The following is a 16,427-nucleotide window of genomic DNA, read 5'->3' as shown; positions in this document are numbered from 1 at the left end:
GAAAGAAGAAAAGAAAAAAAAAAAGAAGCCAAGTTCATTGTCTAAGAGTGATCCATCAGAGACTGAAGTTGATTTTTCCTTTGAGTCTGAGTCGCAAGAAGACTCAAAGGAACCTAGAAGGAAACAACCCAAAAGGACGGCCAAAAAGTATATTGTTTCTTTGGGTCTATTTTGTCAGTTTTAGGGTGTTTTTTCCTAATGATTATTTGCTTTCCAGAATAGAATCCAGAAAGAGGAAGCAAATTTTAGAGGATTCCAATTCACAAAGCAAAAGTGAATCCAATGATGAGTAAGATTCTGAAATTATCATCACTTTCTTTCCTGTTTCTACCAAAATTTAATGTATTAATAGAGGGTTTCTCATTTAATTTAAGGAGTGAAGAATCGTTGCCAATTAAAAAACAAAAATCAAAGAAAAAATTCACACTCCCGCCAAAAAGTGTGCACTATTTTCGAGAGTATCTCGTCATCAATATTGTTGTATTTGTCTAATTCATAATTTTTTGATTTTCAGGACACAATCCAAAAAAAAGAAAGCACATAATTGAGGATTCATCTTCAGAAGAAGAAATTCATTACTATGATGGGTAAGATACTTTCTAAAGCTATCTTACACTCTGTAATCAAAACAATATTTTGTTAACATGTATTTTTGAATGTACTGTTGGAACTGAAATTAGAACTAAAATAATAGAAGAATTTTTAAGACAATCAAAAAAGAAGAAAATAAATGTGCAGCAGCCTCTTCATTTATTTTCTTCTTTTTTGATTGTCTTAAAATTCTTCTATTATTTTAGTTCCAATTTCAGTTCTGACAGTACATTCAAAAGTACATGTTAACAAAATATAGTTTTGATTACAGAGTGTAAGATAGCTTTAGAAAGTATCTTACCCATCATAGGAATGAATTTCTTCTTCTGAAGATGAATCCTCAATTATGTGCTTTCTTTTTTTGTATTGTGTCTTGAAAATCAAAAAATTATGAATCAGACAAATACAACAATATTGATGATGAGATACTCTAAAAAATAGGGCATACTTTTTGGCAGGAGTGTGAATTTTTTTCTTTGATTTTTGTTTTTTAATTGGTAATGATTCTTCACTCCTGAAATTAAATGAGAAACCCTCTATTAATACATTAAATTTTGGTAGAAACAGGAAAGAAAGTGATGATAATTTCAGAATCTTACTCATCATTGGATTCACTTTTGCTTTCTGAATTGGAATCCTCTAAAATCTACTTCCTCTTTCTGGATTCTATTTTGGAAAGCAAACAATCATTAGGAAATAATACACTAAAACTGACAAAATAAACCCAAAAATACAACTTACTTTTTGGCCGTCCTTTTGGGTTGTTTCCTTCTAGGTTCCTCTGAGTCTTCTTCCGACTCAGACTCAGAGGAAAAATTAATTTCAGTCTCTGATGGATCACTCTCAGACGATGAGCTTGGCTTCTTTTTTTGTTTTTTTCTTTTCTTCTTTCTTTTCTTTTTTTTCATTTCTTTCAATTTCTTTTTTGTTTCTGCCATCTTGACGATGCCTTGAAATAGTAGAAATGTTAGTTTACAGCATCTACATAAATAAAACACACCCAAATTAGAGAAGGTATTCTGTTCGCTTACCATATGACCATCTATCTCTGCTCTCATCCTGGTAACCAGCTGCTCTCTATTCCAGTTGCTACCCAGGGCAATCCAGGGTTTTCTTCTCCTTTCTTGTCCTTGTTTTTTGCCAGATGGAAATAGATTATCATCAAGGCATAGAGGCAACCTTCGATTGATTTTTTCTTTTTCAAACGGTAATTTGTTATGCCTTTGATGATGAAATTCAGCACATGGGCTCCCCAGTTACCCTCCGTTATTTTCTTCATCTCAAAAATTGGAGCTATGTGCACGGGAGATACTTTGCTTATTTTAGTTGGCAACAAGAACGCCATCTGAATATAGAGGATAAAAATCCTCTTGAACATCAGGCAATCTTGTTCATTTTCAACACCAATACTCATCATGTCATCGGTCAGCTTCTTTAGAGTGTTGCCCTGGAACCTTCTAAAAATCAGTTCTTCTCGTTAGAAATATTCTTATAACTCACTTTATCAGGAAGTAGATCTCCTACAAAAAAAAAATAATTTATTACTTGAAATACACCCAAATATCACTCATATTTACCCAAATATGACTCATATACACCTAAATTTATTACTTGATTACATGAGATCAGAATAAGATATTACGAAGAATATATTACAGAAAATGGAACTATAAAGATTTTCTGTAATCAGTTACCTGATGCATTAAGGCTAAGGGCAGCCCCTATTATTTTGGGTTTAACTTTAAAGGAACCATAGCTTGTTTTCAGTGTGTTTTTGCCCAATTTAAAGGAGTTAGCCAACTCCTTTAATAGTTTGTAAAGCACATTCATTGGCAGGATGTGCATGAGTCAACCAAAACCTAATTCACGAACGAATGATCGCTTTCTTTGGCTTGCTCATCTTTTCAAAATTTTTACTCAATAGTCTGGTGGCACACTTCAAGTCTTTGGTTTGCTGTAAACAAAGCAAAATTAGTCTCATTTAAATAACCTATATTTGTATTAGGAAAACTTGACTTGTTCTAAGATATATATATGCGCTTACATTGTATTTTTTTCCACCTTGATTCTTGGTTGTCATTTTTACTGCAAGAAAAAAGAAATACTGTCAATACATAAAATATATACCCAAATATCAGAGACATACACCCAAAAACTAGTCACGTACACCTAAATACCAGGCACATACACCCAAATCCAGTCCTATACACATTTTGATTTTTCAATTAAACGAAATTAAATGAGTTCAAAATCATATTCAACTCAACCAAACATGCATAAAACGACATTATACGAGTTCAAAATAATATTTAAGTTCAAAATGCCACTAGAAGCACCAGTCACATTCAATACTGATATATACACCAAGAAATGCATCATACAGAGTTTATATGTATACAAACCTACTTAAAAAAATCCAAACATGCACAAAACAGAGTTTGTATGTATACACCCAAAAATTATTTCACTAGAAGTACGTAAAACAGCGTAAACGACTTGAAGAGTTTCATCAGAACAGTAATATGAGATCTAAACCAAGAATAGTGAAACAGAGAGAGAAATACGACGATATAGTGCTTCGATTTCGAAATCAGAAACAGAAATGTGAAAAACCTAGAAAAAAATGAAATAGTACCTTCAATAATGTTTGTTCCTTCTTTTTGGTCTTTTTTGATGGAGATTTGTATGTTTTCTTCTTGATTTCTTCTACTTTTCGTGAGGAGTTAGACGGTTTCTTCAGAACTTTGTTTGGTTTTGAACGTGGCTTGAATCTCGAGGGTTTGGGTATTGATTGAGGAAGAAAAGGAAGAGTCTTTCATAATGAGCGCGCTTTGGAAAGACGAAATGGTTGAGTAAGGCGCGTGGTTTTTACGCTCGAGTATGGGAAGTGTGGTGCACGTTGTTTTTGTTGGATTTGGGCCAACTTGTAGAATTTGTAAGCCAAAAAGACTTGTATGTATAGTAGATTAGTAGGCCTGTTTATATTAATATCTGATTTGTTAATTTTTATTGTTCATGTAGTATAATTGATATGATATGATTTTTATATATAATATACAAATAGTTCTTCCTAAATTGACATCTTTATTACTAATATAAATATCTCATTCCCTAATATTGTGATGAGTTTTCTTGCAATACAAACCAGCTAAGTTTGAAGGAAACAAAATCGAGTTACTCAATTCGTAAGCTTTTACCTGTCTTCGTAATTCATAAATGAAATAATAAACAAATATTCGTTAAATTTTGTTAGTACTTTTATGTGTATGCATTCGGCAAGAAGAGCAGTCCAACGAATTTGGTAAGCTGTTTTTCTCATTTTTGTTTTGTAACTAGAAAATATCAGTGATGAAATTAACATTGATAAAGTTTTAAGTTTGCCAATGTCTAAAAGTAACGTCTAACTTATTAAAAAAATTAAAAATTAATATTTAATTTTAAAAATATAAAAATAAATTAAAACAAAAAGCATCCTATAATAAGTATTATAGAATTCACTTTATATACTAGAATGACAGAGATTTCTCTCTCTTATTCAATCATTTAGTTTGAATTTTAAATATAGAATCACTTGTATTAGTAGAATCTTGTTTCTCAAATCAATAATGTTTTAAAGATAATAAAAGATCAGTTCAATCAATTTAAAATTATTTTATTTAGTATTTATTAATTATTATAATTATATAATTTTAGATATAATAAATATATAATTATAAATATTATATATAAAAAATAATAAATATTAAATTAAATAATAAGATAACCTTAACTATTTTTTCTCAATATTTAAATCTTCATTTCGGAAAAATGTCTAGCCCAATATATATTTCTTAAGAAGTAAGAAGCAATTAAAAATTTAAAATTGTTTCATAAACTTGAAATTCACATTTCACCAACCAACTTAATAAGAATATTGCTTCTGCTTGGTGTTGCACTCTTTAGTCAAATCCCTACGTTTTATGAATACCAATTTAGTGAACAACATAACTCATTCCTACTTATAATAGTAAGCCTGTTTTTGTCCTCTCTTATTGTCAACTATGTCCAAAGCAAATAATGTGAATGGAAATCTAATGGAGAAGAGCAATAATAGTAGTAACAAAGAGTCACAGAAATCATTGTTGAACCACCAAAGATTTTTCCCCAAACACCACAACAAAGTGCACCCAATTAAGCTTCAGAGAAGCTCTTCTCCATCTCCATCGTTGTTGTCATCACAAAACTCAGATGATTCTTTGTCCCTACTTGATGAGAATATTTCATTGACTCTGCATTTGGCTTCTCCATACCAAAGAATGGTAATTAATGAACATGAAGTTCAGCTAAGTCCACCACAACAGATCAATAAGAATGAATCTGGTGAATTGAAAAGGTGCAACTGGATCACAAACAACTGTGGTATGATAGATCAATTTCATTCTTTAGCTTATTTGATTTAATATTCTCTTTCATTTCGTTTAATTTAATTTGTTGCACGGATACTTCAAAACTGATGACATCTAGTTTTCAATTTATAAATATTTTACTAATAGTTTTATTATTGCCTTAGGCTTGTTTAAAATCTTTTTTCGAGTTATTTTTTTAAAAGATCTTATAGAAAAGTAAAAGTAATTTTATGTTTAGATATTTCATTCAAAAAGATCTTTTTATTTATCAATTATGTTTGGATATAACAATATAAAAGTATTTTTTTGTTTATTTATTATATGAAAAATATTTTTTTAAGGAAAAAAGATCTTTTAAAAAAAATATAAATTACAATTTTTCAAAAAAATATATTTTTTTTATTTTTCTAATACTTTTACTTTTACTATTAAAAATTTGTCAAACACATTAAAAAATAAAAAAAAATTTTATTAAAATATATATTTTTTTACCAAAATAATGATGTCCAAACAAGGAGTTAGTGTTTTACTTTGAAATAACTAAACTCTTGCAATGCTTTATTATGCCACCTAATTTGGAGATTTTGACCAAAACATATATGTTTATTCAAGAAGAAAAAGTAAAGATGCATTTGACTTACATTTTTATTTTTTATTTTTATTTTTAAAATTTTGTGAAGAATAAAAAAAATATGAGGTAAATAGAGAAAATATAATTTTATTATTTTTGTTATTTTTTTTATAAAATCAAAAAAATAAAAAATACTAAAAATAAAAAAAATAAAAACACAAACCAGATACATCTTAATAATCTTTTACTTTGGTTTTTTTTTTTATTTTTTTTGGTTTAATATTTTCGCCAAGAGAAGCAAGATCGGAATTAATATAGAGATCTTAGCTTGTGCAGATAAGGCTTACATAGAATTTCATGATGTGTGGTGGGGAGTTCCAACCTATGATGACAAGTAAGTAGCATTTCTGCATTATGCTACAACTTTTGTGTCTTTCAAAAAGGGAATTTTTTTTTTTTTTTTAATTTTTAAGTGAAGTTAGGGGAAGAGCAAAATTTGTAACCGTTGTAGCTGCTTGTAAATGCTATTTCTACAACTCACCGGACTTCTAAAACAACTCACACATGGTTCTTCATACAAAATTCTTAATTTCTTGAATCATGGACACAGCAAATTGTTCGAGCTGCTTGTATTGTCAGGGTTGCTTATGGATTACAATTGGACAGAAATTCTGAAAAGAAGGGAAATTCTTAGGTAAATGATTTGTATGTATGCATGTGCTGTTTGATTCTTAATTACACTAACTTGTCTATATAATTAATGATTGCAAAAAACAGAGCAGTTTTTGGTGGATTTGATCCTAATATTGTTGCCAAGATGGAGGAGACCGAAATCAGGGAGATAGCTTCAAACAAAGCAACTTTCTCAGCGGAATGCAGAGTTAGGTGCATTGTAGACAATGCCAAATGCATCATCAAGGCTAGTACAAATCAACCCCCGATCTATGCAAATTTTAGATTTTATTCTCGATAAAGTACAAAGTGATTGTGCCATTAAAAAAGAAAAATTATTCATATATCCTTACAATAATTAACACTTCTTCTCATTATCATTTTATGATTTTAATGGATAAAATATTATTTTATTCTCTAATATTTCGGTTAAATTATAACTTTATCTATAGTGCGGAGTCTTATTTTTGTCCAAAATATTTTATTTCGTTTTATTTTTGTCCTTTAATCAAAATTAAATTTTTTCTTTCAAAAATATTTTTTTCTTTATTATGATCTTCTTATTCATATTATCTTTTACTTTCACTTTTAAATTACTAAAACCACTACTATGACTACTAATGATTGCTTTAGTGAACCTTCTTCTAATTGAAATAAATTATGTTTAATTATTCTGTTAATGTTATAGTTTTACTAAATTTGTAATTGAATACTTATATTTTAAAAACTTTTAATTATATCTCTACACTATTTTTAATTTTGTAATTAGATCCTTGCTATATTAAAAAATATAAGAATTAATAAAATATTTTTTTGCAAATTAAAAAAATCTACAATTAAGGATATAATTAGATCTTTGACCATATATTTTTTTAAAAAATATTCTATTAATATAATATAGACCTAATTACAAAATTCAAAATGACATAGGGACCTATTAAAAGCTTTTAAACTATGGAGACTTAAATACAAATTTGGTAAAAAACTATAGAGATAGACAAAGTAATTAAATCAAATTGTTAATTATATATTTTTAGGGTAAACTACTAAAATGGTACACAAAAGTTCACAATCACTGACATCAACAATTCCAATAGATACGAATAACAAATAAGTTTTCGAAAATCTTAAAATGAGACAAAAATAACTAGATATCGAATATATATTAAAAAATTTTAGAGATTAGATTTTGATGTAATTTTTTACAAATATTATTTAAAAATATGATCTTTTCATTTTTAAAATTTGGTAATTTTACATCAAGTGATTTTTTTAAAATAAAAAAATATAGTGAATGACCAAGCTTTTTTGAAAAATAAAAAAGAAAATTTAGAGATCAAAATTTGCTCTATATTTAAAATGGATAAATTACTTGCTAAATACAAAAACTTTTTCAGCCATTTATAAAAAATATAATATCTATTGGTTAGTTATGTTGCATTTTCAAATTATTCAATGGCTTATATGTTATTTGTATCTTTAAGAATTATTTTTGACAATAATATAAATTTTTGAATACCATATTAATAATTTATCCTATATTTTTTATTTCCAAATTCTTAAGAATAATTATTTTTCATATTTTCACTTGGTGCTTTGATACGTTTTGGTAGTATTTCATGACTATTTTAGGGGAAATTATATAAAAAAAATTTAAAAAGTTGTAATATTTGGTTGTTTCAACCATTAGATTACAAAATTTTATTCAAGATAACTTGATGAAAAATATTAAATTAAATTAAAGAAGCATAATTAAAAATTAAGTCAAACTATAAGGTCTTATAGTATAATAAAATAATCTTGAAAAAAAAAAATGGAGAACCTATTCTAGAAGTGAATTTCTTTTTTTTTTTGTTTTCCCTGTATAATGCCATAAATATGTTTAAATGTAATTTGTTAAATTCATGTGAAGACAAATAATATCTTCAATTACTTTGATTTGATGAATTTACATTTATAGTTATTCTGCTTTTGATTCTCCACAGATTGTGAAGGAACGTGGATCATTCAGTAGTTACATATGGGGTCATGTAAATCACAAGCCATTAAACAACAAATACAAATTGCCAAGAGATGTTCCACCAAGGACTCCCAAAGCAGATACGATAAGCAAGGATCTCATAAAGCGTGGATTCAGATTCTTGAGTCCAGTCATAGTCTACTCTTTCATGCAGGCTGCAGGGTTAACCAACGATCATCTTTTGGATTGTTATAGACACAATCAATGTGTAAGGCTAGCAGAAAGATCTTGGAGACATATTTAAATTAACTTGGAACTTTTACTTTATTGTTTAATTATTTTGAATTTTATTACAAGGTATATATATTAATAAGTTTTCCAAACATGTGTAGCATGAAAGATACATTGTTTTGTTTGCTGCATTTTATTGGGCTTCATATATAGGGTCAATTTTCTTCTTCTCTTATTATTATATGGCTCCATTATGTATGGTGCAGGGCTTTCTTTCATGAGACTCCCTCCAGAAATTATATTTCTAGCTTCGCTTCCGGGCTTTTGTTCCATTTGAATATATATCAAAAATATATAAATGAAATATGATTAAATCACTAAACATGACAACATAGCTAGAGAAATTATTCTCTAGTGGAGATATGATTCTCCAATTGTTTTCAAGAAATAGGAATTTTCTAAATTAGAGATAAGATTCTCTTATTTACATAATAAATGTTATTCTAAGTTTAGAAAATCGATTCTTCAAGCTAAGAATTCAAATTTCAGCTTATAACGGTTAGTTAGAGTCTTAGAGATACGATTCTCTTATAGTCAAATGGGTATGACAAATGGCTCATTTCTACCAACTTTACAATTGATACAAAGTTTTTGGAGGCCTATAAATATAGGAAAATGAGTTATATAATAAATTAATCAAGACTTTTCTAAATTCATACATACTGATTTCTACATATTTACAAAGTGATTTTACACAAATTTGTGAGATACACAAAGTTTGATTCATAAGCTTAATTTGTAACCATCCACTCTTTCAAGAGAGTTTCAATGTTTATTTTTTGATATTGTAAAAGAAGAGTTTTGTAGCTTTTTTTGTTCTTAAAGTTGTGACTACTTCAAATTTTACTTAGACGGCCTAAAGAGGAATATGTCAAGTTGAATTGTGATGAAAGTGTATTTGTGGATTGGAGTGTGGTAGGCTTTGGTTATGTTATATGCGATAACTTGGAAAGATGGTTGCAAGGACCCTTTGGACGTGTTTCAGAAATCAATGCCTTGAAAGCTGAATTGTTTAGAATTTGGTGGGGTCTTATAAAAGTTTGTGAAGCAGGATTTAGATGGTTGAATGTGAAACTAACTGTGTTGAAACATTCAATTTGGTTAAAATTTGGCATCTTGCAACAGATCATATTGAGACAAGAGTTCTTAAGAAAATCTTTGAGCTCAAGCAAAGAAATTGGTTAATCAAGTTTTCTTTCATTCAGAGAGTAGCGAACTTGATGAAGATCTACTAGCCAAGAATGGTGCTAAAGCTGAACATGTTTATGTCTATTGGCTTATTCCAGATGAAGATATGTTGAACCTAATGGAACAAGATTTTAAAAAATTATATTTGTAACCTCTCTGACTTTATCTCTCAATTAATTGTTTGATACTTATTGACTGATAGGTTGTATCTATTTTATGGTTATGTTACTACCAAATCAATAATTATTTTTTTTAGAGTAAAGATCTAACTCGACCCTGTCTATTTTCTCGAAGGACAAGGTGACTCCTGTTTAAAAATGAAGGTTTTATATGCCTTGAGAAAGTAGGGGTTTGAATCAAGGAACTATTTTGAAATTTAAACATGAATCTTAGTAAACAAATTTTTTTTTTGTTTTAGACCCTTGCAACAGGAGAAGATAAAAGAGGAAAAAGTAAAGAGAATAACACCAGCATGTATCCTAGTTCAACCTCAAAGTGTAATGAAATATATTTTCAATATCCACCACAATAATGGCGAAATTTCACTATATCAATTTTAAGATTACAATCACCAATACCAAAATTAAGACCAAGACAAAAATAAACAAATCAAATCGGTTCTACACCAACACAAACGAAACTACAATTCTGATCTTTACAAACAAACGCCAAGACCAAACAAAAACCAATGACGAAGACTCAAACTTAATCTGAAGTTGTGTTGGCTAATCTTTCTAGTTTATAATTTTTCGTTCTTAGGCTTTTTCAAATAGTCTCTCACTGAATCATAAGCCTTTTGTATACTAGGAAGATTTAAACTAAAACTAAATGTATTAAATTGAGACTAAAGTGAAGAAGAATGATATTCAACGTGTTGTCTTTGTTTTCTAAATTTTCTCCTTAAATTTCTTGAAACCTGATTCTTCTTCTTATATAAAAAATTCAATGTTCTTAGCCATTGCAGCTAATCTTTCTTCTTAATGATATGATACTTTCCTTTCTATATGCAGCAACAAACGTTTCTATATTTTCTTCAAATTTTGTTTTTGTTAGTTGATTATTTTTAAACACAATGAAACCACTTACACTAGTCATTGCTGTCCAATCTCTCTCATAATTATAATGATTGTGTTTCCTTTTATATTTGGTAGTAACAATCTCTTTCATATTCTCTTGGTATCTTACTCTTAATGGTTGATTCTTTTTCAATTAAATCGGCATTAATACCAAAGCCAAATCTAAGACTTTATAGCAAAATCAATTACACCATAATTTTCAATTAAACAAATCAAATAAATATTTGTTGTAAATTTCGCAAAATAAATAAATAATTAATTAATAAATTAATTATTATTTAAAAAAATAGAAAAAGTAAATTTTATAGTTTAAAAATGTAAAAATAATTAAAATACAAATTTTTAACATTAATTTTAAAGATTTTGATCCAAAATCAGGTTAACGGGCCGAATCGGGTTGAACCAGGTCCAAGGCCCAACATATAAATAGCAAACCCAGCAACTCATCCCCTCCATTCAGCAAAAACACGCTGAGGAAGAAATTGAAGAGCAACCCTAACCCCCAAAATTCATTCTCAATTTCAAATCCTTCTAACTTCCGATATGGAGCTTCGATTGACGAGCTGTTTGCGGCCACGTATTTCGTCTCAGAATCCTTGATAAATCATTATTTTATGATTCATATTGTGTTTAATTGTGTGATTTTATCAAATCTTTACCCACTTATTGATATGATAAGCATGTATTTACAATTCCTTCGCAAAATCACTCCATGGTTGAAAACTTGCTTCCTAGAGATTTTTAATTATGTAAATTTTCCTTTATCCCATTCGATGCCGTGATTTGTGTGTTAAGTGTTTCACGCTTCATAGGGCATGAATGGCTTAGAAATTGGAGAGGAGGCTTGCAAAAATGGAAGGAACACAAGAAACTAAGGAGATGACCAGCGAGCAATGACGCGAGCGCATGGCCCACGCGAACGCGCGAAGTGAAGAATTCACAGCGACGCGGACGCGTGCCTGATGCGAACGCGTGGATTGGAGTCTGCACGAGTGACGCGAACACGTGAACGACGCGAACGCGTGACAAGAAAAATCACTGACTGACGCGAACGCGTGGACAACGCGTACGCGTGACCTGCGCGATCTGCAAAAATAACAGAATACGCTGGGGGCGATTTCGGGCTGCTTTTTGACCCAGTTTTTGGCCCAGAAACACAGATTAAACCTAGGGAACATGCAGAGACTCAACACGCATCCACACACATTGAGATTCATCACATTAGGATTACACTTAGTTTCAGATCTGAGTTTTTAGAGTTGCATTGATAGTTTATATTTTTGCTTGGATTTTTGGATGCTGAAAGTCATTACCTCCGTTGAAGACATTACTTTAGTTTGTTTCCTTGTTTCTTTATATTTAATTAGTTACCCATTGACCCTATTCAATTAAGTATGTTACATTTTGAATTTATTAATATATAAAGTTATTTTTATTTTAATTAATTTTAATTCTCTATTTTATTTTAATCAATTACGTCTTCTCATATTTTTATGATTATTAATTTCATGTCAATGGAGTAGAATTTCTACTTGACATGGGGGTTGATTAAGAGGTGATACTTGAGTTGGAATGCTCAAGTGCTTGGTTAATCTGGACGTTGTTAGCTAACTTCATACTTACTAACACTAGACCTCCCCAAGGGAGAGGGCTAGGATCTGAGGGTAAGAGTTAGTTCAATCACCATATCTTTTCTTATTTAGTAAGGAAAAATTGAGTGAGAACAACAACTTTTTTACACCACACTTGAGAAGATCCCAACAAGGATAGAAGTTCCACTTAATTATTCCCCCAGTCAAGGCCTTTTATTCAGAATATCAATAGTTATTTTTAGTTTATTTTTATTGCCTCAATTTACAATTATTTTAATTACTCATCATCACCCTCAACTTTCTGGGAATTTTCTGATTAATAAATTAGCACTCTTTTCTGCAACTCGTTGGGAGACGACCTGGGACTCATACTCCCAGTATTTTATTTCTAAAATTTGTGACAACCCTTTTTAAATTGGTGAGGCAGATTTTAGCTGGTTAAGAGCTATACGTGCAACGCTGTCTCTTAATTGAAATCTCTAAATTGGTTAACTTCTGCCACGCATCAATTTTTGGCGCCATCGCCGGGGAGTTGCAATAGTGTGATAAATTATTAATTAGTGTATATATTTTATTTTATTTGCATATTTTATTTTTTTTATTTCTGTTACCATGAGTTACATGTCTTTCTTATTGAATGATGCGTTCATTGTCTGATCCGAGTTTAGTTCCATTTGATCCTGAAATTGAAAGAACTCTTTCACATATTAGACGAACTCGACGTCGGTTAGCCTCCGAGGGTGGTGAAGTGGTTATTATCAATTCACCAGTCTCATCTAAGGGCGAATCTGAACCGCCATCTGAGAGCAAGACAAGCTCATTTACTACTGATCCAGTTGATTTACGTGCAGGAAACATGGCAGAACCTAGGAGAATCACTCTCCAGGAAGCAGGAGCCCCAGATTTTACACTGCAGCCATATCAAGTACATCACCCAATTGTAGCTGTAGATTTTGAACTAAAAACCGCACTGATCAACTTGATGTCCAAGTTTCATGGCTTACCTGCTCAAGAGCCTATCAAGCACCTTAGGGATTTCCAGACAACCTGTTCTACTGTTAGGCGTCATGGTGCAGATGAAACTTATATCCTGTTAACCGCTTTTCCGTTCTCTCTTGAGGAAAAGGCGAGGGAGTGGTACTACTCCCAACCTGAAGCAACTGTTACCAACTGGGATACACTCAGGAGAGAATTTTTGGAAAAATACTTCCCAGCTGAAGTTACAGATAGACTGAGAAAAGAGATCTCCTGCATTGTTCAAGGTGAATCAGAGACTCTCTTTGAATATTGGGAGCGCTTCAACAATCTCCTGGACGCATGTCCCCATCACATGATTGGTAAACTAGTATTGATCAGTTACTTCACCCAAGGCATGAACCCCCAGGATGAGACTACACTGGAAGGTTCCAGTAATGGTTCTCTGAAAAAGTACAAAACCGCAGATGAAGCATGGCAGCTGATCATCGACTTAGCTGAGTCCACTAGGAACCACAGACAGAGGCACAATCCCAAAGCTGTTGCAGAGATTTCCACTAGCAAAGAGACTACTGCTCTTACCCAGAGTATATGTGAAATGACCAACCTACTGAAGTAGATGCAGTTGAATCAACAACAAGCACAACAAGCTCAGCCTTCACCACAACAGAGCTAACAGTTAGTTCCACAAAGAGTATGCGGGATCTGTGCTGATTATAGTCATTATACTGATGAATGCCCACAGCTCCAGGAAGACAACACTGTGGCAGCCACTCACAACTTCTATGACTGCCCGAATCAAGGATACAATCAACAAGGCGGCAACTACAACCAAGGTGGCAACAATAGCCATGGATGGCAAGACAACTCCAACCAAGGTTGGAGAGATAACTCTAACTATACCTGGAGGGATAATTTTAACAGAGGAGGCAGAGACAATAATGGAAACCAGAGGTAGAATAATAATAACAATAATAGACAGCAGAATCAGAACCAACCTTACAGAGCACCTCACCTAAGACAATCACAAGGACCTCAGCAAACCCCACAACAAGTTTCTCAGACTGCTTATTCTAGTTCCTCATCAATTGACGAGATGCTCTGTTCTCTTGCACAGGGACAACAAGACATACATGCTCAGCTGAATTCTAGTCTGAATGGCTTAACTGCCACTTTACAAGCTCTCGTCTCCCGGATGGATTCCTCACTTAATTCCACACATCAACCTTCAAGCTCTAATGGAATTCCTTCTCAACCACTGCTTAATCCCAAGGGTGGCATCAATGCCATCACTCTAAGGTCCGAAACTACACTGCAGGAGAGGAACCATGAGGAGCCAAACCCACCAGAAAACGTGCCAACAGAGGATGTGGTGGAAGTGGAAGAAGCTGAAGAAGAAGAGGACGCACAAAACATAGTTGAAGAAGAAGAAGCTCAGCCGCAGAATGAAGCACCAAGGGATGCTGAAGCTACAAATTGCGCCCCTCCTATTCCATTTCCACAACTTGTAAGGAAGCCCAGAAAATAGATGGAACTTGACCCCAAAATGGTAGAAATATTCAAAAAGGTCGAGGTAACTGTTCCCCTTTTTGATGTTATTCAACAGGTACCTAAATACGCAAAGTTTCTAAAAGATTTGTGCATACATAAAGATAAAATTAATGAATTAGAAACTATTCTTTTAGGTAGTTCTATATCTGCTTTAATGGAAAATATACCTAAAAAATGTAGTGATCCATGCCCATGTATGGTTAGCTGTACCATTGGAGGTGTGATATTTTTTGACTGTATGTGTGATTTAGGAGCATGTGTTAGCATAATGCCTTTGTCTATATATGATACTTTGAGGCTCCCTCCCTTAAAAAGGTCGGCAACTCGTTTTGTGTTAGCAGATAAAAGCATTATTACAGTAGTTGGAATTGCTGAAGATGTACTAGTGAGCATTAAGGGGCTCACGTTTCCCATTGATTTCTACATCCTGGAAATGCCTCCTAATAACTCAGGAAGACCATCATCAATCCTGCTTGGAAGACTGGTGCACAAAATTACAATCACACTTTTGTAACTCCACACAACTAACCAGTAGGTGCACTGGGTCGTCCAAGTAATACCTTACGTGAGTAAGGGTCGATCCCACGGAGATTGTCGGCTTGAAACAAGCTATGGTTATCTTATAACTCTTAGTCAGGATATCAATAATTCTCAGATTTAATTGTAAAAAGTAAAAGAACATGAAGTAAATACTTGTTATGCAGTAATGAAGAACATGTTGAGGCTTTGGAGATGCTTTGTCTTCTGAATCTCTGCTTTCCTACTATCTTCTTCTTCATGCACGCAAGGCTCCTTCCATGGCAAGCTTTATGTTGGGCATCACCGTTGTCAATGGCTACTTCCCGTCCTCTCAGTGAAAATGTTCCAAATGCACTGTCACCGCACGGCTAATCATCTGTCGGTTCTCGATCATGTTGGAATAGGATCCATTGATCCTTTTGCGTCTGTCACACGCCCCACAATCGCGAGTTTGAAGCTCGTCACAGTCATCCCTTCCCAGATCCTACTCAAAATACCACAAACAAGATTTAGACGTTCCGGATCACAGGAATGGCCGCCAATAATTCTAGCCTATACCACGAAGGTTCTAATCTTAGATTAGAAACCCAAGAGATACACATTCAAGCTTGATTGCGTGTAGAACGGAGGTGGTTGTCAGGCACGCGTTCATAGGTGAGAATGATGATGATTGTCATGGATCATCACATTCATCAGGTTGAAGTGCGAATGAATATCTTAGAATAGAAGCAAGCGTGATAGAATGAAAAACAGTAGTAATTGCATTAATTCATGAAGAACAGCAGAGCTCCTCACCCCCAACAATGGGGTTTAGAGACTCATGCCGTAGAGAATACAATAAGAAACGTGTAGAGTGTCATGAGGTACAAGATGAATCACTGAAAGTAGTATTTATAGTAAACTAGTGACCTAGGGTTACAGAAAATGAGTAAGCTAGGGTGTTTATTGTAAAAATCCACTTCCGGGGCCAACTTGGTGTGTGCTTGGGCTGAGCATTGAAGCTTTTATGTGTAGAGACATTTCCTGGAGTTAAACGCCAGCTTTTATGCCAGTTTG

At 32.2% G+C, this 16,427-nt stretch overlaps 1 protein-coding gene and 1 non-coding gene across 3 annotated transcripts; one reads left to right on the top strand and one right to left on the bottom strand.

Moving 5' to 3' along the window:
* The first annotated feature begins 4,534 nt into the window (after positions 1-4,534).
* LOC112750446 (uncharacterized) lies at positions 4,535-8,633 on the top strand. Of its 2 annotated transcripts, none has more exons than XM_025799180.3 (5): positions 4,535-4,989; positions 5,884-5,941; positions 6,158-6,241; positions 6,325-6,466; positions 8,205-8,633. In XM_025799180.3, exons 1-5 carry the CDS (start codon positions 4,632-4,634, stop codon positions 8,481-8,483), a joined length of 921 nt encoding a protein of 306 aa, XP_025654965.1. In that variant the 5' UTR covers positions 4,535-4,631; the 3' UTR covers positions 8,484-8,633. The 2 variants fall into 2 exon arrangements, with proteins under 2 accessions (XP_025654965.1, XP_025654963.1); XM_025799178.3 differs by having other exon boundaries at positions 5,875-5,941.
* Positions 8,634-13,554: 4,921 nt separating this feature from the next.
* LOC112753098 (small nucleolar RNA R71) lies at positions 13,555-13,662 on the bottom strand. The gene has a single exon (XR_003177497.1). It is a non-coding gene; the product is annotated as a small nucleolar RNA R71 (small nucleolar RNA).
* Between the last annotated feature and the right edge of the window lie 2,765 nt (positions 13,663-16,427).

Source organism: Arachis hypogaea, chromosome 15 (genome assembly GCF_003086295.3).
Source record: "Arachis hypogaea cultivar Tifrunner chromosome 15, arahy.Tifrunner.gnm2.J5K5, whole genome shotgun sequence".
NCBI lineage: Eukaryota > Viridiplantae > Streptophyta > Magnoliopsida > Fabales > Fabaceae > Arachis > Arachis hypogaea.
Note: the sequence above shows the minus strand (reverse complement) of the source record. Positions and strands in the feature narration are given on the sequence as shown.